The following is a 27,438-nucleotide window of genomic DNA, read 5'->3' as shown; positions in this document are numbered from 1 at the left end:
AACGATCGGGATCCGTCACCGTCGGCAGTGCAGCCTTCATTACCGTCTCTTTTCCCGCAAGCGACTGGGAGAAGCCACTTTTTCCTTTTACTTTGTATCCACCAAGCAACCAGCAGTCCGTCTATCTCATCACGTTATATGACACCGCAACGAAGCCTAACATCCCCACAAATTTTCCCTTTTATTTCCCTCTCCATCGACTCTTATCATCAAATCATATCAAACACCAGGAGCTCAAAGCTCTCTCCTTTCCCAATTAGTTGTGTCCAGGGGGAAAGCTGTCTCTTCTTCATCCAATGGCGGCGGCGAGAGCAACAAGGAGCAGAAACCCGGAGGACACGAGCAAGAAGGGGCTTGTTTTGATGGGCCGGTACGAGGTGGGGCGGCTCTTGGGGCACGGGACCTTCGCCAAGGTGTACCACGCCCGGAACCTGAGGACAGGGGAGAGCGCGGCGATCAAGGTGCTGGATAAGGAGAAGATCCTGAAGGGCGGCCTCGTTGCCCATATCAAGCGCGAGATCGCCATCCTCCGGCGCGTCCGCCACCCGAACATCGTCCAGCTTTTCGAGGTGATGGCTACCAAGTCCAAGATCTACTTCGTCATGGAGTATGTTCGCGGCGGCGAGCTCTTCTCCAAGGTCGCCAAGGGCCGGCTCAAGGAGGAGACGGCCCGCCGCTACTTCCAGCAGCTCATCTCCGCCGTCGCCTTCTGCCACGCCCGCGGCGTCTTCCACCGCGACCTCAAGCCCGAGAACCTCCTCCTCGACGACCGCGGCGACCTCAAGGTCTCCGACTTCGGCCTCTGCGCCGTCTCCGACCAGGGCCCTCGCCGGCGACGGCCTCTTCCACACCTTGTGCGGCACCCCGGCCTACGTCGCCCCCGAGGTCCTCTCCCGGAAAGGCTACGACGCCGCCAAAGCCGACATCTGGTCCTGCGGGGTCATCCTCTTCGTCCTCATGGCCGGCTACCTCCCCTTCCACGACCAGAATCTCATGGCCATGTACCGTAAAATCCATAAGGGCGAGTTCCGCTGCCCCCGATGGTTCTCCTCCGACCTCGTCCGCCTCCTCTCTCGCCTCCTCGACACCAATCCCAACACCAGAATCACCATCCCGGAGATCATGGAGAACCGGTGGTTCAAGAAGAATTTCCGGCACATCCGGTTCTACATCGAGAACGATAAAGTTCACAGCTTTGACGACCTCGACTTCTCCCCGCCGCCAACGCCGCCCGACGAGACCTCCGACTCCGAAACCGAAGCCTGCACCTCGTCATCCTCCTCCTTGGTGGATGGCCAACGGCCGAAATTGGGGCTGCCGAGGCCGATGAGCTTAAATGCGTTCGACATCATATCCTTCTCCCCGGGGTTCGACCTCTCCGGGCTGTTCGAGGAAACAGGGGAGGAGGCTAGGTTCGTGTCAGGGGAGCCGGTATCGAAGATTATATCAAAATTGGAGGAGATTGCCCAAGTGGTAAGCTTTACGGTGAGGAAGAAGGATTGGCATTTGAGTCTAGAAGGGACGAAGGAGGGGGAGAAGGGGCCGCTGACGGTTGGGGCGGATATATTTGAGTTAACTCCGTCGCTGGTGGTTGTCGAGGTCAAGAAGAAGGCAGGGGATAAAGGGGAGTACGAGGAGTTCTGCAATAGGGAGCTGAAGCCTGGGTTGCAGAACCTCATGTACGACAAGTCGGCTGCTGCTGCTCATATTGGTTCTGATTCTGAGTAGAGAAGCAATAGCGAGAAAGTAACATCTCATCTCATCTTCTCCATTAATCTTCCGTTCTGTTCATACCTGCATATATGTTCTTTTTTCAGTGTAGTGTACTATGTGACTACCTCCTGGGCACCATTATGTATTTAAGAGCAGAGATCGAGATCCTCCTTACTGTATTTGCAACAATAACTTCTCAAAGATATATTAGGGAAGTTAGTTAAACCTATGTAACTTTATGTACTTTCTTGTATGCAACCATGGAATGCTTATACCAAGTCGAAATTTTACTCTCCTGAAGGATGGATAAACTATGCCCTCTCAGATTTACTTTCTTTCGTCCTTGAGATGTTAGTCCTTTTATTAAAGTGAATCCTCTCTTATTGATCTCAATGAGCTCTTCTTTGAAGGATACCTTTATTTTGAGCAGTTGCCCCGGAATTCCTTGCAGTGGGGATACTGAAGTTCTCCTTCAGCTTCCCTGGCGTGATGTATAATAGGTAAAAGTGCTTGTCCATCTATCTAGTCAGTGTGGTATTTTGCCTTGAGAGCATAAGGTTGCAGGCTTAAATTGGTAAACCAGTACATCAATTTCAGGTGTACGTCTGAGTTCTTTTTATCTTTCCATGCTCTATTCCCTGCAGTTTCCCACGTCGCCCCTCCCATATTTGTCAATATGGAGCCTATTCCAATCTGAGATATTATTCACATTTTCTCAGTTCATGGGAGCAAGCAGTGTAGAATTCAGGTTTCATGCAATTAATCATTGCTGTTTCTTGTTCAATGCACCACACTCGAGCGGGCAGAAAAGGATTTCTTCATTTTCTTATTTCATTTGGTGCAGAAACCACTTCTTTTCTTTCAATTATTTTTTTAATTGAAAATTTAACAATTTGCCTATGTATGCCTGACTGATTTCTTGTCAGAATTATTTTTACATTCTGTTGCATTATTGTCATAATTAAGTTATATTTTGCTGCGATGCTTGCATATGGTACCCTAGCTGACCATTTGCTATTCCCTAAGATGACTGCTGAGTTGTGGTGCTTTCCTAAAAATGATTGTGTAGCTTCATTTGATGCTTGCCTCTTTTCTTAATGGACCATATCTCTTGGCATCAATCCTCACTTTTCTCATTTGAGCTTCGTGTTAGCATCAATACTATCCGCTTGTGTCCTAACTCGTTCTTTTTACAGTTTCTTGTTTAGATCCAATGACAACAAGATGATTATGAGATTTGATAAGAAAATGTTCACTCTAATTAACCTAATTTTGGATGTTTTAACAAAGCTTTGGTATTTTTATATTTTATTTGACACCATTCTGAAAACATAGTCTAATAGATGATGTGACTCCCTCACTTGGAGGATGATCTTTTGGATATTCTTTTGTGTTTAACTTGTCTCTCAGTTCCTATTGAAGAACTACTCTCCTTTGTGATATTGATATAGATTTGGGTTAACTATATAATAGGTTAGATAAGATTTAGATATACTAGGAGTATTTTTAGGGTTCTTTTTTATGTTGAATTGTTGAATTTTATGTTATTTTTCTATGGTAAACTACATGATTTCTATCTTGTAGGTTGAATTCAGAGTTTGTCTTCTTCTTCTTTCTCTAACCTCCCTTTCTCTAGGTAACCATTATTCCTACTAGTTTGCCCCAATTATTTTTGCAATAAGGAGCACAAAGTATGTAACCTGATCAAATTTCAAGATATACAAAAGATTTTGGCTTTGTAGTGCACTATATGAACGCAATGAGGTAGTCAACTATCTTTGGTCAATTATGTCCCTCAGTTCCCCTGTTCATAACAGATCCACAAGAAATATCATCAATAATTGTTCCCTTGATGACCTGTCAAAGCTATCTTTTTACAAATCTTTCTACCTGCATCTAAGTCAAGTCAACAAATTTAGAGTTCCATTACTGTATTTTATTTTTGACGAGAAATACCTTCTTTTTATCTTGTTATCCAGATACATGATTTCGGTTCCTCTTCTTCCTCTCTCTAACCTCCATTTTTCTGTGAACCTCTCACTCCTACAATCCTTTCCCTATTACTTTTGCAATACACATTTTGATTTTTTTTTTTAAAAAAAAACTAAGTACAAGGTGGAGATAGGGCATTGAGGTTGTCTAATGCAATGCACAATAATTTTAAAAGAAATTGTGGAATTCAGATATTATATGTATCATTTTTTAACAGAGTCTGGCCAAGCATACAGGGTCTGTACCCTGGGACTCTTATCTCCACTATTCCCGGGCTTCTACATGATATTTTGGTGGCTGACCCTAGTGGCTGTATTTATACTGGGACTTGTTAAAGTAGCCATCTTACCAAAAAAAAAAAAAAGGAAAAAGAAAAAACAGATGGTCAACTCCCTTTAGTCAATTCTGTTCAGATGAGCTATTCTAATCCTGTCAGAACCCGAAACTCTCTCGTCTCCTTCCTTCACAGCCTCCCAAAGATACCTTTTTGCATATATAGCATGTTTGCCTCCTTTAAATATTTAATCCTTTCCATATAGACGACAGCCATCAATATGAATGATGTCATATAGTTCAGCTTATTTAGTGGATATCTTCTCCTTCGCATTAACCGACTTTCCATCCATTAATTGTGTGACAAGGTATATAGTAAAGAAGTAAAGGTTAAAATCCTTTTACTAAATCATTGTTGCACCTATTAGGATATCCATAGCTGATACCTTTCACCATTTCCAACCTTTGCAAGGGATAAATGGAGAGTAAAAAGCCATTTGCATGATTGAATCTCACAAAAACTCTGTTTTCCACATCTTGCCAAATTTGCAAACCATTTTCAGTTAAGTCCCTTCAAGTAGTTATTGAAGACATCGGGATGTTGTAACATGTGGTATCTAATTCTTTGGATTTGTTGTCAGCATTTCAGGACTATTCAAAAGTTTATATTATATCTTTGACAATATTCTCGTGCCTTTATGTTTTCATTCAAGTCTTTTGCAAGTTTTAGACTGTAAAAATCAATGTAGTAGGATCAGCACAGGCTTGGGGTTAACATATGCAGTGTTGGTGGTGCAAAATTGAGGGTAAAAAATCATCCTATCAGATCATTAAGGTACCTTGCTTTTGTTGTGTGAGGATGGGCTAATGGAGGACACTAAAGCATGTGAGGATGGGCTAATGGGGGCTTGAACCCCACCCGAGTTGTCCGGGTTCGAAACGCACGGGCGTCGATTAAATCAGAGGACCGCATGCCCCACGCCCGGATGGCTCTGTGTGGATATGCTTTCCTTCCATCAGTACTTAGGTGGCGCTGGGGTGACGTACTCAAACGTGGATGGCCCAGTGAGGTTTTCCACAGGTTGGGGAGGGCACGCGGAAATTTGCGACCCGTATCGATCATTTCCTGATGGAAGGGAGGCCCAGTCGGGGCTGCTACGTGGGTGGGGTTCTGCCCCTCCCCCTCCCCCTCCCCCTCCCCTCCTATTATTTACCAAAAAAAAAGAAAAAAAGCATGTGATGAAATTTAGATAAGCCTCTTGGGTGCTGTATAATCATCAAGTAGGCTAATCTCAGATTTCATGACAGATCTAAGATGTTCCTTATAGTATGGACAAGGATAGTGGGCTATTAAGAGGCAGCATTAGCATAATATCAGCCTGAGTGTAACATGAAAACATCAGAATAAGCTAAGGAGTGGCACTGGTGGATACTAAAGTGATGGAGAACTACCTACATTGGGTTGGGTACTACTTGTATACAGGTGAAGATGGCCACGGTTAAAAGGGGGTCGCAAATTCAAGCTGAAGAGCCAGAAGAGAGGATGGCTAAGAAGAATTAAATGGAATGGTGATTTCAAATGCTTAGAATCCGCTTCTAAAAGATATAATAAATCCTGTCCTTTGTGTTTATTGCTGAACATATATATGGAGCAATGAAACATCATGGTTCTGTTAATTTATGATCTATTCTGATTACTATGAATTTCAGGACATGAAGCATATTTTTTCAACATCTCAGGTTTTCCATCTCGACACTATTAAAAATTATTTATTATATGCCATACATAATTCTTGGAAATCACTTGAAAAGTTTGATATCTGATGATTGGGAATTACCTACTTAAACATGAGGATACATGATCTCGTAGCTAATGAGGAAGTATTTCAAACCTAACTGGCCTTCCATTTGCAAACATCGTGCACGGTAAGCAGTGGTAGTCATGATTGTACTAGTTGAGAGAAAATACTTCGATTAGGGCCTTGCCTTGTAACATTAGGAAATCTGTTCTAATGGTTGTCAACATCTCATGCTTAGAAAAGTCTGCAACTAAAATCCAATTATGGCTTCACTTATCTTTATGAGAAACATCGAAACAGATGCATTGAGAGGATTGTCATACAAAAAAAAAAAAAATCAAGCTTGTAGGAATTGAAATGTAGCAGCCTGAATCTCTATAAATAATGAATTTGTATAACTCAGAGCATAACGGTCGTAATCTTCAGACAAATGAACAAATGTTCAATGTTTCTGTTCCACAACTTGTTTGTTTATTTGTTAGTAATGACACTATTTCACCATATATTCTGAGATATTCTTCATTGGTATTCTTTGATTACATTGGACACCACAAGTTCCAAGATTTTATCAGGTGGAATATGTTATCAAGTTGTTATACTGATTTCCCTTTTCTTCGCGTAAAGATTTTTTGCCTCAAGTTTTCCCTCTTTGATCTTCTATAACACAACGGAAGCTAAATTCCGGTGTTTGCAGGTGCAATGCCAGGAGTGGTGTTACAAACAAATAAATGAAACAGAAGTTTTTCCTACTTATAATTCCTAGGATTTGTGCAAGCCATCGGTACTTGCAAAGTCTGCTGTGGCTTGCGTTGAGGTTTTCTGCTGACAATATTTTTGTTTTCTGCTTTCCTGCTTGCTTGAATAGTAGAATCATGTGTGGTCTCTGTTGTTCCTTTCTACCGACTAGGTATAGGTCTTGTGATTTCCTGTATTACAAATGAATCTGTGTGGATCGCTTATTCTTGTACATGTACTTCATCAGATGAGCACTCGATACTTCTGTTTCTAGCATACCTCTGTTCACATCACAATGGCGCATGATAGCCATTCTTGATTTTGCTCTATGATTTTTTGAAGTATTTCCTAAGTTCTTTTCTTCCCGATTCATCAAGAAAACAAAGGTAAGAAGTTGCTGGAAATCCAAAACTTTCAGTATCAGAAAGTTCTATGGATTTAATTGCCACTGTCCTCGACTCATGCTATAATGCAGATGTAATTTAGTAACAATTCAGAAATTAGCAAGCATTTAGTTGCAGTTGAGTGCCCTTTAATCAGGCTTTGCTCCCTGCTGCCATGGATGGCTAGCCAGTCAGCTGCAGACATTTCTTTACTGATGGGACTTGAAAATAGTGTAGATGAGTACTTGGCTATGCTAATAGCTTCTAGTCATTCAAAACCTGGATTTCATTGGATTTCATCATCATTGGTTTAACTTATTACCATGAAATATCCTAATGGATAATGTTTGGCTGTACATCACATAGAATTCTGATGCATAAATTGGATTCTTTCCAAGCTGCTATTGGACAATCTCTTACTGGTGTCACTATCATTTGCTTAGGCAAAGCGTGGTTGCACATGCATGCTGGTTCTCTGCCTAATTGCTTGTTCTATGTATTGATCGGGTTAGGCTGGATAACGAGATTGTTTTATCAGAAAATATATCTCGATTAAGCTGAAAGAGAAAAAATAAAATAAAATATCAAGAAATAGCTAGCTGGTCAATCTTTGTAGTTCTTAGCTATCTGTTTCAGATTAAAACCTAGCATAAACACTGTTCAAGCCGAGCCCGAACAACCTAGAGATAGAATAGGTTTACCTTATTTTTGCTAATTGCAAGTGTGATACAATCTGGATGCATCCTATATAAGAAATGGAATTAGGTTCATTAACTCAATGCTACATAAAGCAGAAATGGTGAATCTCTATTGATGTTTAACAATCAAAGTCTTTTGCATCAAGATTTCCAATAGAAATTCTTTGCCGCTGCATTTCCATTCATAGCTTGACTTCTTTTTACTGCTACCTATCAAGTAATTCATTTCCTTCAAACTAGTATCTGTCGTGTGTGATATATCAATTATATGCTTTATATTGAGAGAACTATGGAAATATAGTATATTAATTTTTGGATTCTAGTTTTTTTCTTTTACTTTCTCTCTTCCAGTTGCATTGGGATTTTAATAAAATTATTAATCATGTCCTCCAACTGAAAATAATCCAGCTGTAAGTTAAAAAAAAAATCAACTATAAAGGGGAGTTGAGACTTATAAAAGTTTCTTACTTTCATAGTAAGGATAATTCACATGTACTGCATGTGTAAGCAACTTGCAAATCAAGCTCTTATTTTAGTGACCAAATCAAGCTCTTAACTTTATTTTATTGCATGTGTAAATATAGATTTTCACTAAATGCACCTATATTGAATTGGCTATTGCTTTGTTGAAAAAAAAAAAAGGCTTCTCCCTTCACTCTCTGGTATAATTAACATTTTTTTATGAAATAAAATATTTTTTTAAAAAATAGAAGAGGCATGGTTACCAAAAGTGAAATGCAGGTGTATAATAAATTAAAATAAAAAATATTATAGCTTTCCATCTTTCTTGTAACTCTCATGGATGGTAGGCCTACTGATGTTTATGAAATATTTTTTTCTAAAATTTAGAGATTTTTTTCTTCTTATGCTTATCGTATATAACGGATACAAATACAACCAAGAAAATCAAAAAATAATAAGTTCTGGAATGCATTAGGTAGGTCATTTTCCTCGCTCAGAAAGTATCTCTAGAATAATTGGCCACATATGAAGCCACATAATTCGCTGCTCCGTTGGCCTTTCTATACACATGTTGTGTCTTCACGGCCATCCCGCCATGGATCATAGCCCGAATATCCGCCCACCCCACTGGCACAGTGGTAGATCCAGAAAATTTGGAGAAGTAAAATAAAAAATGCATGACCAATGGGATCGTGGGATATTCTTCCGGTCCAGGCTGACCGGTTTAGATCATCTGCTCCGCATATTGGGAAAAAACGGCCGATGATTGGGGATGACGTACGTGTATCAGGAGACATGGACGGTGGACTCCGCTCAATCACGAACCGTTCTCCAATACACGGACAGTAGGTGATCCACAACGGGACCTCTCCGAACTCGTTTGGATTAGAACTCTGCAGCGCACAAGGAGAGGGTAGCCGGAGAGGTGATCTTCGGATCTTCCCCGTTGGACGGAGTCTCGGCCAGATAGGTAGCCTCGACGTTGCCCGCCATGGTCAACGACGAGGTCGGCACCAAGCTCGTCCGCTTTCTCTACTTCGTCGGCGCCGGAGGTACTCTCTCTTGTACTCAAATCTCCAACCCCTTTCCCTTCTTGTATCTTTCCGACTGTATTATTGAACACATATCCTTCCCCCGCTCTCTCTCAGTCATCTGCACCAAGGGGATCAACCTCTGGAAAGACTACGAGCGGAAGGCCGCCATGAAGACGGCCGAAACCCCTCAGGCTCCGGCAGAGATGGTAAACGGAGCTGCCGCCACCCCTAAATCTTGAATCTTGATTAGGGTTTCCTTCTGCCCCTGATTCCTTCTATCTTCTCTTTCTGTTTATGTTAATTCATTCATGAATTTCCATAAAACTTAGTCAGGCCGTGCTGGTTTTAGCTGGACATCAGGAAAATGGATTGAAATATGTACAAAAATTACTGCAATAACGCTTTTATTGAGTAAGATTGGACTTTTTATCTCGACATTCTCTTGATAAGAATCTTTGAATTATTTACAACTCTTGATTATACTATAGTTAGGGAAGCTCTATATATTATGGGATTATTGGGTTGGCATTAATTTGGCTCACATAATGGAAGAAGATCATGTACTTTTGTCTAAAGTTCTTGCAAATTTTGTAATAATCTGTTTTGGCATATGCGATCCTGATAACTCTTGAGAGTCTTGGATGCCTTTCTTGATTTCAAGAAACAAGTATATTTCTTGGCTGCTTCTCTTTGTAGATGGGCATCCCTCGAAAGGATCCTATTATCTTGTATGTTACACATGCTTTCTTTATCAGAATTGGCACTTAGAGGGCTGTATAACTTGGCTTCTAGCAAAATCCTTATCCTACCATTATGCAGACCTTTCTTAGATATCTTGCACATTCTTTCCACAGGACAAAGTACCTTATATGGATCAGGTTGCCCATTCTTTCTAGAAGATCCGAGAATTCCCACCAAGAGCCCCTCTTACATAGGGAACTGTCACTCCTGTCTTCCCCTTTTTACAGGTTGGGTCACAATCTAAACAGACAGGATTGGCTTGTAGCAAATGTTGCGAACCTTGGTGTTAAAGATGTTTGAGTTTTGGTCTTGCCTAAAATAATAACATTTTATACTTTTTTCATCTACACTAGAACTCTTCTTCTCCATGTCACATCATTCATATTAGTTTTTGGAAAAGTTAGCTGATGTACAATTCACTTCCTGAGCGCATAGAGTTTGAGTTTTCTTCTTAATGTGAAACATGCGATTGATTGGTTATGTAACTTAAAAAAGCTTCAATTCGTTTGCCATCTAGCAGTGTAAGTGGCATTATTACAGTAAGCAAGATCCTTCATGGCTGCATAAAATTTTTATGTTATTTTCTTTTTCTTTTAGGTTATTCCAAAGGCAATCTTCTTCATAATAGGTTCATCTTAAAGTGAACTTTAGCAGGTCCAATTTTGTGACTGCAATCTACAAGCATCCTTCCGTGATTCCATCTATCGGATCTGTTTTGGTGCTTCTTGCTTCACCGTTCTTGAAAGTAATTTTCTTCATAATAACAGGGCAATTATTTTGGTACTTCTTGCTGCTTCTGTTAACATAGATCCAACAGAAGTGGTGAAGGAACTTTTAGAGATTGGTGTTTATTAACAAAGTTTATAATTCATCCAATTATTTTTTTAAAAGAAAAAAAAAACAATGCTACATTGTGAAATTTGAAACTAATGAGTGAAACTGTTGTTTACGATAAGACCTTTCAAAAATTTTGATCAACAAAGACTACTTCAATTATTTTAAATCATCTCTAATTTCAAGATGCACTCATAGAAGTAAGATATATTGTAGACTCTAAATGAAAAATTGGAATTGTAATCTATTGATTCAAAGGTTTGTTAGGAAGATGTTCATCTTGTTGAAGATGATTTACTGAGAGCTAGAGTCCTTGAGGAGCACATAAACCTTTTTTGCTTCTGTATGTTATCTCTTAAATTTTCTTGGTTCTATTCATATTCTTGCTACTATCAAGGAGATTCAAAAGTCCTTTGGAAATGCTGCGAGATCGTGCAGTCCTTACTGCTGCTTCTCTTGTTATCGTCATGATAGAAAACAAGAAAATGAAGAAAGGTTGATAATGCTAGTGGGCATATATACCTTGACTCTCCTTTGGATATGCTTTGATTTATGATGAGCAGCATTATTGGAGATAAATTTCAGTCAGATAGGTGGTGTAGAGTTGCCTTTTCCCCATTAACTTTATTACTCATTTGCCAAGATAGCAACGAAATTAAATTCCAAGGTGGAGAATAATGTTTTATGCGATAATGGGTGGGACTGTTGACTCCCTGTACAAACCTTTGATGCTCCTGAAATTCAGGTATTCTCTTCTGATTTCATCGGCATTGATTGGGGAAGGGAGGACTCATGCTGGTTGGGCTGAAGATGATTGCTGGCCAATGAAGGCCTTCTATATGTTATGTGCTATGTGACTGGGGCAGTTAATATTTGTTTGCCTTGTTCCTTCTACTGGATTTCTTTCTGTAATAACTAAGCCATTTTGCGAGGGGGCAAAGTTTCAGCCTCTGATGCAAACCGGGGTGCTGAGACAGTGAATCATTGTTGCATCTTGATGTGGTGAAGCTTGGGCACTTCTATCGTAACTTTTATGGTACTACCTCTTGCAGTCATTCACCTGTTCTAAGGCTACAGAATGTTTGCTCTTTTTGCTTCTTTTCAATTCTTTAGGAGGTATAATTCAAATAAATGATTTTATGATGAGGAAGAGTTTCCTTGTAGGCTACTAAAGATGCAACATCATTTATGTTGGTTCTGATATGATCTGCAACTCAGCATCGACTGAACTAGATTGTTAGGTAAAATATTGATTAGACGTATTTTTCTATCCGAGAAGAATCAAACAAAGCGACAGAATGCAGAGTTGATGTAAAAGTTGAAATCTATTTTTCGAAAAATTTTAACTTTTTTCAGTTTGTTTCTAATGCCTATTTTAGAAAAGAAAGTTCTACTATAATTAGGAAGAAAAATTCAATCCGAATTATGTGAGGACAAATTTCATGTAGATGATGTGTACCTTATTTTTTATTAATTGATTAAATAAAAGGTTTTTTTTTGAAAAATTCGAGTTGAGTAATTTAAAGTGAATATTTCTTCTTCCTACGCAAATCTATCATATTTCTACCTTTCCGCCAAGCATGGAGGAACCAAGGAATAACTACATGTTGGACGCTCTGGGAGGAAAAGAACGGCAGGGTTTTTTCACTTGGAAGCTTACTCACCCACACATGGTCGAGCACCAGCCTCTTCAACTACACATGAAAATGGAAAACAGGCATCACGGAGTTGATTACTTCCATTACGGGCTCGTTTGGTTCGCGGGAAGTATTTTTCCTCCTAGGAATATGATTCCTGGGAATCAAATTCCTAGGAAGAGGATACCTAGAAAAGTACTTTTGGCATGTTTGGTTAACCATGGGAAAGTGACAAATTTCCAAAGTGCTTATGTTTGGTTGACCATCCACTTTCCTAGGAAAGTTATGTATAATTCCTATTATGCCCTTAATAAAAATTAGGTCTTTAATGCCTCTTTAATGCTTCTTTAATGCTGAAGGGTCTTTTTGGGAAAAAATAAAAAAGGAGTGATTCCCACCTCATGGGAAAGTAACTTTCCCATGTTTCTCATGGGAAAGACTTTCCCATGAAATGTGGGAATCATATTCCCATGGGAATACAACTTTCCCATCTCTCTCCTTTGAAAACTCCAACCAAACAAGAGGCATTTCATTACTTTCCCGTTGACCACACTTTCCCCCCTCCTTTTCCTGCGAACCAAACGAGCCCTACATAGACGAGGGCGGAAAGGCAGAGGAGAAAACAACGAAGAGGGCGGCTGCTGGAAGCCGGAGAAATACCATTTACACCTAAATGAAAATAGGGTGGGTACCCACCCCCTCCCTTTTCATCACAAAAAAAAAAACTCTATTGCTTACGAAGTGCAAGTTAAAGGAACAAAAAAAAAAAAGGTAGTAGAGTATATTGCTCCAATGAGCAAAACCTATGATATCCTTGGAATACTATAATAAAATAAAAACGGAAGCTTGAAACATCAGGATGATGGACCCACAAGATGGGAAGATCATCTGTCAAGGTTGAGGCTGAGGTGGTGGCGCCAGAGGCAGCACTGGGAGCTGTTGCTGATCCCCTCCTTGCCAAGTCCAAATAATATCCCTCAGCGAAGGCCTAAGGTCTTGGTTGCAGAACTTGTGGTACTCCAATGTATCTCCAGCCAATTTCTTCATCTCCACAACATAAAATGAGGGTGTGACCTCGAAAATCTCCACATCAATGGCCAGCTGCCCCTTTCTTCCTTCTTTGCTCCCTTGCAACTTCAGAATCCCATCCTTCTTCTTCACCTTGAACCGCTCCTTCTCGGCAATCTCCTCCAGCTTAGACACTATTGTAGATGTCGGCTTCTGGGTTGTAAACCTAGTTTCCGGCTTCTGTCTTCTCTCCCTCTCAAACAGGCCTGAAAGATCAAATCCCGGGGATAGAGAGATGATGTCGAATGCATTCAAACTAGTAGGTCTCATGGTCTGAGATCCTTCAGCTCTTATGTCGCCCTCGTCATCTTCGCAGTTAGTCCTGAAAGCTTCACGCACATCTGTGAGGTTGGCCGAGCAATCTACCGGCGGATATGTTACTGTCGGTTTGAATCCCTTCTTAAACCAGGGATCCTCTACCACCTTCTCAATAGTGAGCCTTGTGCTGGGGCTGGGGTCTAGGATTCTTATTAGAAGCCTACGAACATCAGCAGAAAACCACTGAGGGCACTTGAATTCTCCTCTGCTAATCTTCCTATACATCTCCATCAGATTGGAGTCGTGGAATGGTAGGTAGCCTGCCAGTAGAACAAAGAGGATGACCCCACAAGACCATATATCGGCCTTGGCCCCGTCATACCCCTTCTTGCTGATGATCTCTGGGGCGACGTAGGCTGGCGTGCCGCACGTTGTGTGGAGCAGCCCGTCTGGCCTGTGAGAGTCTCTGAGGGCGCTCAAACCGAAGTCTGACACCTTAAGATTGCTATTGTCGTCGAGGAGGAGGTTCTCCGGCTTGAGGTCCCGGTGGTAGACTCCCCGGCTGTGGCAGAAGTCCACGGCCCCTATGAGCTGCTGGAAATACTTCCTGGCGGCATCCTCCTTGAGCCTCCCCTTGGCCACCTTGTTGAAGAGCTCGCCACCTTTGACGTACTCCATGACGAAGTAGATCTTGGTCTTGCTGGCCATGACTTCATAGAGCTGGACAATGTTGGGGTGGCGGACGAGGCGCATGACGGCGATCTCCCGCTTGATCTGGTCGATCATGCCAACTCGCAGGGCCTTCTCCTTGCTGATGATCTTAATGGCCACACTCTGGCCAGAGGTGATGTTCCTTGCATGGTAGACCTTTGCGAAGGTCCCCTGCCCCACCATCCTCCCAAGCTCGTACCGGTGCATCAGGATTGACCCTTTCTTCTCCATCTCTTGGTCGCCTTTCGCTGAGGAATTGCCTTGATCACATAACAAGGTGATCAGCTTGGGAGATTCTGAATGCATCTCTCTGCATCTCTCCTTCTCTTGAAGGACATGGCATGACGGAGAGAAGGGCAATTGGAGGAACCAAACACCTTGCCCTTTGGCAGGTTTGATGGGATCCTCCAAGGAGGAGGGGGGAGAGAGAGAGAGAGAGAGAGAGAGAGAGAGAGAGAGAGAGGTTGGGTTGGGGTGGTTTGGTGTCTCAGGTTGTTTATCTGAGTATGAGGCCATAAACTCCTGAGCTCCTTCCCAGCCGGTATGGAGAAATCGCTTGGCTAAAGATAGACCGACCCTGAGACGGGTGAGGAATTTTGTGTCTTATTCTCCGGACATAGGCTGTGGATGTTATGAAGGTGCTATCTTTGGTACGTCACGGCTCATGAGCGATAGTTGTATTGAAACTATGGCTCGTGAGCCTTAGATGCAACGAGAGCTTTGCAAGGAGAAATCCGCGCAAACTCGTTGAGATCTAACCAGCCTCGAGCGTGCACGACAAGAAGTGCTTCCATTTATATGGCTGTTAACCACGTTGGTGGCTGAACCTCAAACTACTAGCCTACTAGGAGTATATGTTATAAATTATCGTGCATTATTCTGAGGACATTATTGTTCCTTTTTTTTTTGTTCCTATATCTTGAAAGCTACATTTTTTTGGTGCTATCACCACATGAATATTTTAGTTCTCCCTCATTATATCCTGAGGACAATATTGTTCCTTTTCCTATGTTCTTATATCTGAAAGCTATATATTTTTGGTGCTATTCCCACATGAATATTTTAGTTCTCCCTCATTATATCCTGTGGACATTATTGTTTCTTTTCCGATGTTCTTATATCTTGAAAGCTATTAGTTCCCCCTCACTCGAAAAACAAACAAAATCATGGAAACTATAACAGATGCATGACAAATAAGACTTATCTCAGGCCACACATGAGAAAACTTGATGGGAGTAGGATATCGTGGTCGTTTAGACCCACGTTACTAACCTTTTGCGTGGGGATATTTCCTGCCACCAGCTAGAGGAGGGACAGTTCAAAGAGCTTACTGCAAGCAAAGATTGTCCCTTAACGAGATATTTCTGGAAGGCTTTTTGTCTTCTCTTCATTATTTAGAGGGCTATCGATTTTTCTCGGTGAATCCAGTAATAGATATCCTCTTTAGGTTGCTATCAATCATCGTATCCATTCAAAATCCAACATGTCATGAACAAGATAGAATCTTTTGCAGTGGGCCTCATGCATTGTGGACAAACGTTATGGAATTTTGGCTTTGCTGTGGGGCGTAACAACGTTTAGGATTTTCCTCGAGGCCTAAACGAGCACTTCAGCAGTATCACATCAACGTAGTGTGGGCATCCTAAGAAAATTGGGTGGACTGGTGACGGCACTGAAACATCTAAATAGACTTGATGATTTGTGGCCCAGAAGAAGGTTGGCCGAGGAAAATGGCACGGCGCCACTACAGGGCTTGGAAGCTCTTCCAGATTCTTGTGGTCATGGAAGAAAAGAAATTGGTGGATGGAAGGATGCCTATTGGAGTTGTGGGGTATACATCAAGCGGCCAAGGCAAGAGGGGCTTCGACTGGTATATATGAAGTTGTGACTTCGACCGGCATCGCTCGTATAGCCGAGAATATTAAGATCAATCCAGATCCAAGCGTAATTTGTCAGCAAGGATTTAGGTAGCAACTCAGTCTATTCTGCCATCTAGATGGACTTCCTACCACTAGATATCATGCATCTGAATAGAGGTCAGTAGTTCTTTCGTAAGAAGAAATCAAATTAATTTTTGAGGTTACTACCTATATGCACGTATAATTGTAGAATTTGAGGGAAGTGAGTTCTAGTTTCATGTATCTGGAAAGGCTTTTTGAAGTGTTTGACATAACAATAGTCTTAGGTCTACAACCATTATTCTTGAAATGATGTCGTTATCAACTTTGGTCGGCATGGTGGTAAAATTCTAACTATGATCATGCCCAAATTTTGAAGAATAGCTTACATTCTTTCCTCCTGTCCAGTTTCATTTTCTAAACATGTTCAATAGCCAAATAATGGAAGTGGGCCGACTTTCATAGAATGGTTTTTCGTTGAATAGTAGTAAGTTTTCAAAAAAGACATTTTCAGTGGGTCGACTAAGTACAGCTTTTGATCGAGTACCAAAATATAAATCGAGAGCTCTGTCAGCAACCCAAAGTACTCGGCTAGTAAGCTGAAGTTGTACTTAGTCAGCCAACCAAATTGTACTTGATCAGCAAGCCGAAGTTATACTTGATCGGTAGATTCAAGCACTTGGCCAATAGGACGAAAAATACGGCCAGCAAGTTAAGTGGTACTAAAAGGATTGAGAATTCTACAAAATTTGCAATAAATATGTTGTAGAAAGACCTCAAATCCAAGCACTCGTACTTCTCACATCCCAGTCCCTCTCAAAGTTCCTGTAAGTTGGGAGATTAAATAAACCACGCATGACCCCGTGGATCACACTTCATTGAAATTGCCAGTGGGGAGGAAAAAGAACAGGAGAGAGAGAGAAATCTGCTGGACGGGATATGGAAGAGAATGGGTGGTACAGTGAAATCAGTATAGGAGAAGAAGCAACCGCATGCACAAATATTTTGCATTAATTCTACAAAGGGGAATACAATGGGGGTAACCAGTCAAAATTTTTCTTTTAACTTGCTTCCACTGAGAGGATCTCAAGCTCTGCCCACCAACGAGGAGAAAGTCTTGGTGTTGCTGCATCAGGGGAGATCGCTAGCACTTAACCGAGCAGTTATCTCCTTCATATTTGGCCTGTGCTTTGGATCTGGATGAATGCATTCTCGAATTACGTCGCATACAATATCTAAGTCATTGTATTTGAAGTTCCTCAATACGGGATCAATCAGATGCCTAAAGTTATGCTTATCATTCATATACTCCATGGCCCGTCAATTTAGCAAATTAGATAAACCGGTAGCAAGAATATGTTTAACAATGTTCAAGAAAATAAACCTGCATCGCTTTTACAGATTTTTGAGAAAAATGTGACTACCAAATTTCTAGCATCAACAGAAACTTTTGCATGCAAGCAGACAAATACAAGAAATAGCCACACAAATGGGTGTATTTCTTATGCGATTGTCTGCGAGGATGTAAAAGCAGGTCTTACCCAATTCAGGAGGGAACCTTGTTCTTCAGAATATGGAAGTTTTCCAGAAATGATTTCCAATGTAAGTAATCCAAAACTGTAAACATTGGTCCAAGGATCACTGAAAGGTGATTCAGAATTCTTTCCACATACTGAGATCGGCAATCTGTAGAGGATTATCAATTTTCGTACAAAGAGTGTGGAAGAAAAGTAGTACACAGAGAGACATGTTAACATACCTCGGCAGCATAATCATCCATCATAAAGATACAATTTGAATGCAGATCAGAGAATGCCACGGGCGGGTCAAGCTCATGGTGCATGTACTGAAGTTAGCTATTCCCATAATAATCCTCATTCTCGCACCCCACTCAAGAGGTTCAAATACTTTGACTGCAAAGCCAGAAAACGTCAATATGTTCTTTGCATTTGTAATCCTCTCAAAATCCAATTAAATCATCAGATCAGGATTCCTACCACGAAGATGATCAAATAGAGTCCCATTAGGAGCATATTCAAACACCATCATCCTCATAAAGGGTTCATCTTCCTTGCAGTAACCAATAAGATTGACGAAGTTTTTATGATTCACTCGTGATAATGTGTCTATCTACACAATATGAATAAAGGAAATATATATATATATATATATATATATATATATATATATATATAGCTGAGATATGCCAACATAAATTACGTTCAAAATGCATAAAATAACAAGGACAAAGAATCAAAAACCTTCTTCCAACATGCATTTCTGAACGTCTTGACCAATCTTTGATAGATGCAATTTTGGTAGAAATAACAGCAATCTCAACTCCACTTGATAACGTCCCTTTAAACATAGTGCAATCTGGATAAGAATTTAAAATGTTGCTGAAGTCCTCACGAGCATCTTCCAGTTCTGATCATTGTAATTTTGGTACCCCTGAAGATATGCAAATAAAGTGAAATATTCACATTTTATAAAGTTATATACTTACATGATGAAAAGCTATATTTAAATTAAGAAACTTATTATTTGATATAGCTGAATGTTTATACTGCACTTCTTCTCAAAAATGTTTGACATTGCAAGAACAAGCATAAATTATGGAACCTCCAGTTGGAGACAAAAACTCAGAATGTTGAAAGTTGAAGCTGTAAGCTTTAAAACCAGCATAGTCATAATAAAAAGGCTTGCTATAAACGTCATCTGTGTCATGTAAACTATGTCATGCTTATTATTAATTTTGCAACAGTAACTGAATATAAGAGGAATAAACGAAAAATAAGAATGGAAATTGTGGACTGCTGACTGACTCTTTCTTCAGTATATCTCTGGTAAATGCTCCAGTCTTAATATACTGCTACGGGGCCTAACAAGCCACGAAAGTCAATGGCAAGAAGGTCTTCGATATTACTTTTGAACATGGTAGTTACTGCTAAAATTACACTCTTACAATGTTACTGTGTGCAATGCCTGCACTCATCAAGTACTAACTTTTTACACTATAGGAAAAAATGTACAAGGGTTGATATGCTTAGCAAGATTGACAAGTCAACAAAGCCAGTTGGTAAGATCATATGATGCATCAAGTCTGAGTGCTGTTGTATAGTCATCGGTATAACATGTTCACCTTGAGTTTATATGACCAAGCCATTTTCACTGACAACTCAAGCTCAACTGAGCTTCATATTTAAAAAGAAATTGCTCTCAACATCAAGAATGGTTCTTCTGTAAATGCCTTCTAAAGCAACATTTTCTCGTTAAGTGAATATTTTGGTCGTCTATACTCTTTCTTTCTTTTCTTTGATTTAAAGATGGGAACCCATCACCAACTCATTTAGACAATGAAAATTTTGTACATCACAAGGACATAGAAGATCGAGGTTAGCAATCTATGTTCTTGGATCTTCTGAGTGGGCGATTTCCACAAGTCTCCTTGTAGTGAAGCACTACTCAGAAATTTCACCAACCTAAATGACTCAAGTGACTTCTGATAAATGATGTAGCTATGTCTTAATATGAAGAGTCACGTTGGGTGGGGTGGGGTCCAAAATCTCCCACTTGACATAGTTCATATCATATGCAGCACTAACCAATTATTTGATACCAACATTATAGAATCACTTGTGACATTCAGTCCAGATATTACATCATACCTACATCACAACATCACTTTCTCCTTTCATTTTACACTTTATCCAATTCCATACCTCTGCAGCACCATCTCTCACTTCTTGCTTCTATATTTATGCACAAAACTCTTGCTACAGCTCCATGCCAATGTCGATGGATTGGGCAGGCAACCTTTTGGTTAGATGCTATATGACGGATGTATGTTCCTTTAGGATCATTGTTTGTGATTATAAACCCCGAAAAATGAGAAGGACCCAGTTTAAAAACCTTTCTGGGAGAGAAACTTCATTTTTCTTAGAAGTTGAAAGGGTAAAAATCATGATATTGTCTCTCCTGCCAAAATTAAGGTTGAGCATCACGCAATGACAAGGATACTTCACAAGGTAATTTGGCTATAGATGTCTTCATCATATGGGTGTCAGCGTCACTAAACTCTGCCACTTTGTTGCGATAAATGGTATGTTTTATAGGTTCCCAATTTCATTATTCAACAAGTGGTAAAGTAAAACTTAAATTGATGTCGACTCTCCGCATAGCTTCTATCATTGGAAGATCAAATTGCTGAATTTCTCAAATAGTTTTCAAGGAATTAAACAACCCATTGTCTCCAGCAGTTACCAATCCTCTCCATGAAGTCCCAAACCTGACATAAGTTTTGAGTAACCAAAGGTAGCACCATCAAGTTCATTCCATGTCTCCATGTCTCCATATCTCTCTCTACAATGTCTTGTTAACCAATCTGTTTTGCCTTATCTATCTCTGCAGCAATGTAAAGCCATTCCAGTTGTGTGTGGAATGTCATGAATTGATAATTTCAGTCGCCTACAACTGCAACCTCGGGCTCCATTAATAAGAACAGATCACCATTTGCATTTACTTCTCTTGATTGTTAGGTTCTCATTCAGCTGCTACCAAAATGTGTCTAATATAAATAATAATCTTATTTTTAATACCTGGATATATGAAGAAATATGGGATCTTTTTTCCATTTTCTATTTAATGTAATAGCATGTCGAACATTCAATCAGATTATTGTCTTAAAAAATGGAATCAGATAATAAAGACTCACCTGTAATGAGTGCCTTTTGCAACTGACCACTTAGTTCAGTCTTCCAAGGAGCTTTTTTGTCCCCTCCCTGGATGTGGCGCATGACAGTGCTTCCAGTAATAGTAAGAAGTAAAACAAGCCCTGGAAGTACAAGAACAAGTGCCCACTTTCTTATTATTCCACTTAGTGCAGAGTCATTGTCCTATGTATTGCTTTCTTTTGGAGGCGTGCCTTTGGGATGAGGTAAAATAGAAGCAGGAGGTACATTTCTCTGCTGAATAAATGCTGCAAGTAGGTCCTTGCCACTCCCATTATTTGGAACTGCCTGAAATGAGCCACTTCCAGTAGATGGAACGTCAACAACTTCTTGAGGAATGACACCTTTTAACGGAGCAGCAGGGAGTGTGAGCATCCTGAAGTAGCTTACGATGAACAGAATTTACAATGTGCCATACATTTTCCACAAGATATTGCTCAGTGAAACCTGCAGCAGATGGAAGAATATAATGTTAGAAGGCATATATAGCATGTTTGGTTATGGCCATGAAGCTTATCTTTACCAGTAAAAAGGATCTACACTCACTTGGTAAGTTCATGCCATGTTTCTCTCCATGGCTATGTGCAGGGGAGCCCCTTCTGAACTTGATCCTGTAAAATAGGAGGCTTCCTTTGTTGAAACATTTGAAAGAAATTGAGAGAGTATACAGAGAAAGATCCAGATAGTTTCATAAAAAGGCAAGATGTCAACTACCACTACAAAAAACAAGATGTCAAGAAAACATATTAGTATTCTTTTGAGTGGCATCATAAAGGTGTTATCTTTTCAGTTGTTGCAGACCACTATGCCAGAAGCTGACATATTCATGTATCAGTAAATGTTCAAAGTAGCAATTCTATGAATACTAGTTTGATCTACAAAAGAATACTGCAGAAAGGAGCTATATGCAGATAGAAGAAATTCAGATCTCAATGTGCATGTGCTTGTGTATGTTTGTGAATATGCACGCATGCATGCAGATGGAAACATATAATTGATGCTTTATTGTAGAAGTGAAAGTAGTTCTGGGATGAAACAAACATATAGAGAATTTCAATCATGATATTTGCAATTCCCAATCACATAAAGCACAAACAATCAGCCTGTTCTACTCTTCATGGATACAATATTCAATTCAACAATTAGTAGCCTTTTAAGGATTGCCAATTCATTATGGCATCATTTCTTGATAGTCAGAAAAGAACTGGATTTGTACTCCTGCTGCTATCAATTATCAATAGCAAACATGAGCGATGTGCCTTTTTAATTAGTCCTTAGCCCTAACACATCGAGGATCGCATGTTCTCTAGCTCCAACAAAGCAAGAGTATCAATGTCAACCAAGTGAAATAGCAAATATTTCGAGAATACCAAGTGAAAGGGATAGAAATCACGACAAGAACGACAAAAGGTTTTTCAAAGTTTATGGGCCAAAAGGGGAAAAAGAGGACAATGAACTTACAAAATCTCTACTTTGCCGTCAGTGCAATGGACGCCTGACCACTTGCACGGGTCGCAGTCCGAAGGATCCCAATTTTCAAGGGCGCCATTAGAATCAACCTGGACTTTCGAGCAGAACTCCAACAAAGCCAATCCTTCAATTCCAACCACATTACGAACACTAGGAGACAAAGATTGCATTAGTGTCAGTGATAGAAAGTATATTTATAAAGAAATTGAAGAAAACTTATAAACCTTCGAGATTAAGCGACAGGCATTCATCACTATGCAGATGAAGCATCACGACAACCCACAAGACCTTGTAAAGCTGTGGCTCAGAAAGATTCCATTCTTCCTCCCATTTCTCTCAATGCCGAAGGCTGCGGCAACGACGACCCCCCGGAACGTCGAGACTCAACCTAATAGCCAGATTCTCCTCTCACAGCAATGCACGTTTCCCTTCTCGGTTCCTAGGCCCGAAGCCGACGAGGGAATCGCGCCGTGCAACAACAAGCTGTACCCAAAATTTTCTCCTATCTACGTAGAAATCTCTTGGGCAATCCATGGAGTGACTTTCAGATTTCTGTCCCTCGTCTTTTATAATATATATAGAAAGGCTTAGGATTTAACTTGGTCCTTCAGGAAGAAGGGGAAATGATTGTTTTAGGAAGAAATAATTCGAAGGAGACTTTGAATGGTGCAAGTTATCTGATGAAATGCCGGAGAGAAAGGAGGGTGAGGGGATCATGAGGCGAACGTGGTTGGGGGTTGGCAGGGTTGGGAGTGAAAGAAAAAAGAGAGCACAGTGGGGATTGCCGTTTTTTCCTCTCTTCTCTGCACTTTTTACCGAAGTTGCTCGACGGATTTCATAACCCCCCCCCCCCCCCCCCCCCCCCCTCTCGGTGTCCCGGTTCTTGTTTTCTCTCTCCAGCCCCAACCCCCTATCCGATCCCCATCTTTTCCTCATTTTTCTTTTTTTTTCCGGTCCTCATTATTGTTTTTAAGTTTTCAAAACTGAGATAAGATTTCAGTTATTTTATCAATTATTTTTTATTTTATTTTTGCGGGCCGCGACGAGCAGCTAGCTGGCTGGTGACGGCCATTATCACGATGGTAGTTCAACTAAAATATTTTTATTTAATTTTGCTGAATTTCTGATGATATAATATACTACTGTTCAAGAACTGTTTTTTTTTTTTTTTTTTTTTTGGTGGAAAGAAAGCAGCATTCTAATAGAAAGCTAAATTGAACAAAAAAACAGAAGCTAAACTTAACTCCTAACTATTGAGGTGCAATATCCTCTTCATTGTATTATCTATTATTTTATCTACTTTTTCTCAACGACTGGCGGCTAATATATATATATATATATATATATATATATATATATATATATATATATATATATATATATATATATATATATATATATGACTCGCATGTATACTTTTCTCGTAAATTTGGTGGCTCAGCCTCCCTTTTCCTTTAAAAGAAAAACTGGTCGCCGGCAGCGGCGAGAAATGGGATTCACACGAGACTTAGTGGGGAGGAGTTTGACTGGAGACCCGTGGGCCCTGGGCAACCATCGGGACCGGACCCGTAAACGCCACTCCATCCCCCCCCTCCCTCATGGTGGGGCCGATCTCATCGTGCGTGGCACGTCCATGCCATCCTTTCTCTCTTGGGGTTATTTATACATACCAGATATTCAAACATATATATATATAATATTAAAAATAAATTAATAAAAATAAAAAAGTGAACGATAAAGAAAATAAATATGTGAATCGGAAAAAAAAAAGCATCCATATTTTTAAAAAAAATGAAAAAAAAATCTGATGAGTTAGGAATATGGATAGAGATGGATGCAAATTTTCTCAAACAGATTTGATTGATTTGGAATGTCTAAGATAAAATATATAGATAACAGAATGTTCCTCTTCTTTAAATGCATGGTATAGTTTTTCTTGTATAATAGAAGATAATTTTATGGGTTCAAGTCCTCTCCAATCTCTATATGAGGTGAAAATATCTAATCTCTAAGTCACGGTCATCCACATGTTACCGGGCGTACCTATATGTTACCATAAGAAAAGATTATCAATTTTATGATGGCTCATGGAACAATATATGGATAGTAGTGATTTGGAGATTGGAGCTCTCCAATTCACATAAATTTCAGAGTATCCATACTTTTATTTTACATGATAAATTTCGTCAAAAGAGTTGATATGTTATACTTCTAAATTATTTATTTCGGTTAATAATATTTAATAATAAATATATTATTTTCATGAAGCATTTGTTTGGATGGTATCATGGCCTGCCACCTAAGTAAGAGGGTGAGGTTTAATTCTGGCTGGAGTTAGCTCTTGATGGGTGAGATAAGTGTAGGGTAGGAGGATGAGGATTAGCCCTATATAATTTCCTTCTATCAAAAAGATGTCAGTAATGTCCTAAATCTAACCATTTGGGTTAAATGAAATTTATTTTAATTGTGAGCCATGAATGTGTAAAGTTATGTTTCCATGATGATTAGCTATGCATGAATCTCCTTTGTATAGATGCATATTCTAGACTCATCTCTTAGAGGATGAAACCTGACCAAAAGTCATGAGCTTCACACGTGCAACTTCGACAATGTCCTGCACCTATTGAAATTTTTTGTACCCTAGAGTGAAAGGATTTTTTTTTTATATTGTAGTACGCCATGATTGAAAAAAAACATCTATTATTTATTATATATAACTAAAATAAAGATACAGTTTGTGCTAAGCTTTTCATTCATCACACGGACACAAGAACTATCGACACCATTAATATATTTTTTTTATTTTAAAAAATAATTAGGCTCTTATGTCTATTATATTATATTCTATTTCTGTTATCTATTTTATTATAAAAATTCTATGTTACATTTTATTAATAATTGAAAAAAAAATTGTACCTTACACATCGCATAAGTAATAGCTAGTTTTGGGCCAATTATGATGTACAGATGAATGTAGGCAATGAGAACTACTAATTGAAGGGTGCATTAGACTGGAATTAATTGGGCTACCTACCAACCATAAACTGTTACATACGCTTATGAAGGATTTTTGGCCAGCATTACAATCATGCTAAATAATAATGTCTTAAGCTTGGTCGCACCTTGCTGCTTCTGTTCTTATTTTCCTAGTAAACAAAGGACGAATAGTTTGCAAATTATACTGGCACAAATATACGTTCCCCCAAAGGCTAATAGGCAATAGCTGGAGCAAAATCAGAGACCAAATTTACTCTCTCAAAAATCCATATCTATATTTGCTGCAATATAAAAGATCAATTACTTTCACTGTGGAGATGAGAGAGAACACTTGAAGGAGGTTAGTGAAGCTGCTAATGCAAGAATATATGGCCAGTGTTTGCATCTTTCTATTAATCCATACGCTATAGCAGAAGGATCACTCTCAAACCAAACATGAACGATCTTATGAAACTATATTTTATATCTCATTCCCCTCCCAAGCCACCCTAAGTTAACAATGCACCTTGATTTGTTTGGTAATTGAGCTCAAGTTGTATTTATGTCTAGTTCAAACAAATGGCGTAGAGATCAAGCACCAGATTCGTCTACTACTATTATTACTACTACTAAAGTTGACAATAACAGAAATTGCATTTGTTGATTGTTTACAATGTCAATCTTCAATGCTTGATGTTGATTTTTTGGCTATTAGATTCCAGAAAAAATAAGATTTTATTAAATTTGATTATGACAGGGCTTATTTATTTAAGTAGGCAACATACCATTCTAAGTTTTAGGTACAACAAGTATTTTAAATCGGATTTTATGAGATAGATAGCATACCATATACTTTTATCAAATCTAATTCTTTATATTATTGATTAAATCAGACTTGAAAAAGGAAAATATATGTCACGCTCCTATCTCAGGAAAGACCCATCTTCCATCTCATCTCCCCTTCCATGTCCTCTTCTCCGTTCTTTTCTCCTCCATCCGCTCCGTCCTCTTCACCAACTCCTCTTCCTCATTTTGTCCACCCACCGCTCCAACTCTGTACCATCCTCCTTTTTGTCCTCAAGCCGTTTCACTATTTTTTCCTTTCGTCCACCACCTTTTGTTTTCCCCTCACGTTCTCTCTCTTTCATTCTATTATATGAAAAGTTTTAGCCATAACATGCTGAGAGCTTCAATTTATAAAATTCATGTTTCACCCGAGTAGTTTTCATAAAAACTCGAGAAACATGTCACAAATAATTACATGAAATATGAAGTCTTGCAGCTATGTATCCACAATGAATTTTGATAGTATCGCCAAAACCAGAGATGTCATTCGACTTACATAAGTCTAAACATCAGGTATTACAATTTAAGGTACAAGAAACAAGACTCATTAGATATTCAACCAACGTAGATATCAGATATCTCATTTTCTCTCAGTCTCCATGTGGATTCCACCAAATTAACTTCGACCTTACTTAATGCCAACCTAACCTAAATGAAAACCCAGAAAGTATCATCTATAAATAAAACAAAGATCGAAAAAAAAAAGGCTAATCAGAAGATCAAAAAAAATGGACCCTCCATATCAAATATGACCTTCCACTCATGAATTCGAAAAGATGGGCCCGACCAGACCTCACATGCCCTATTGATAGCAAATAGTGTATCATACACTATATGCACCAATATAGCTGTGCAACGTGCCAATCATTTTAGTTTGTTCCTATAGATCAATCACCAAGATGAGAAAAATGAACCAAATTAATGAACATGATGCATGATCATATGATGCACATGATATTATTTCTCCATTGAGAGGGCAGGTGGTCTTGAGAATCTCCAATTGAAGCTTTTTTTTTTGAAGGAGATAAATCGACTGCTCATACTAATTTCGCATGAGCATTGCCAATAGAGTTAGCTAAAATACTTTACAGCGACGGAGGAACAGATACATAGTGAGCCCACAAAATCTCGCGTGCCGGCCTTCTTGAGTGGCTCCCCACGCTCCCAAAGCTCGAGGAAA

The 27,438-nt window shown here is 39.5% G+C and overlaps 1 protein-coding gene, 1 long non-coding RNA gene and 2 pseudogenes across 2 annotated transcripts; 2 read left to right on the top strand and 2 right to left on the bottom strand.

Moving 5' to 3' along the window:
* LOC103717833 lies at positions 1–2,024 on the top strand (annotated as a pseudogene).
* Positions 2,025–8,870: 6,846 nt separating this feature from the next.
* LOC103717293 lies at positions 8,871–9,559 on the top strand. Its single transcript, XR_605686.3, has 2 exons — positions 8,871–9,107; positions 9,204–9,559. It is a non-coding gene; the product is annotated as an uncharacterized LOC103717293 (long non-coding RNA).
* Positions 9,560–12,928: 3,369 nt separating this feature from the next.
* Positions 12,929–14,964, bottom strand: LOC103715405 (CBL-interacting protein kinase 5). The gene has a single exon (XM_008803388.3). The coding sequence runs from the start codon at positions 14,852–14,854 to the stop codon at positions 13,193–13,195; it is 1,662 nt and encodes a 553-aa protein (XP_008801610.3). The 5' UTR covers positions 14,855–14,964; the 3' UTR covers positions 12,929–13,192.
* Positions 14,965–17,193: 2,229 nt separating this feature from the next.
* Positions 17,194–23,297, bottom strand: LOC103719134 (annotated as a pseudogene).
* Between the last annotated feature and the right edge of the window lie 4,141 nt (positions 23,298–27,438).

Source organism: Phoenix dactylifera, chromosome 9 (assembly GCF_009389715.1).
Source record: "Phoenix dactylifera cultivar Barhee BC4 chromosome 9, palm_55x_up_171113_PBpolish2nd_filt_p, whole genome shotgun sequence".
Classification (NCBI taxonomy): domain Eukaryota; kingdom Viridiplantae; phylum Streptophyta; class Magnoliopsida; order Arecales; family Arecaceae; genus Phoenix; species Phoenix dactylifera.
This window is presented reverse-complemented; position numbering and strand designations above follow the sequence as displayed.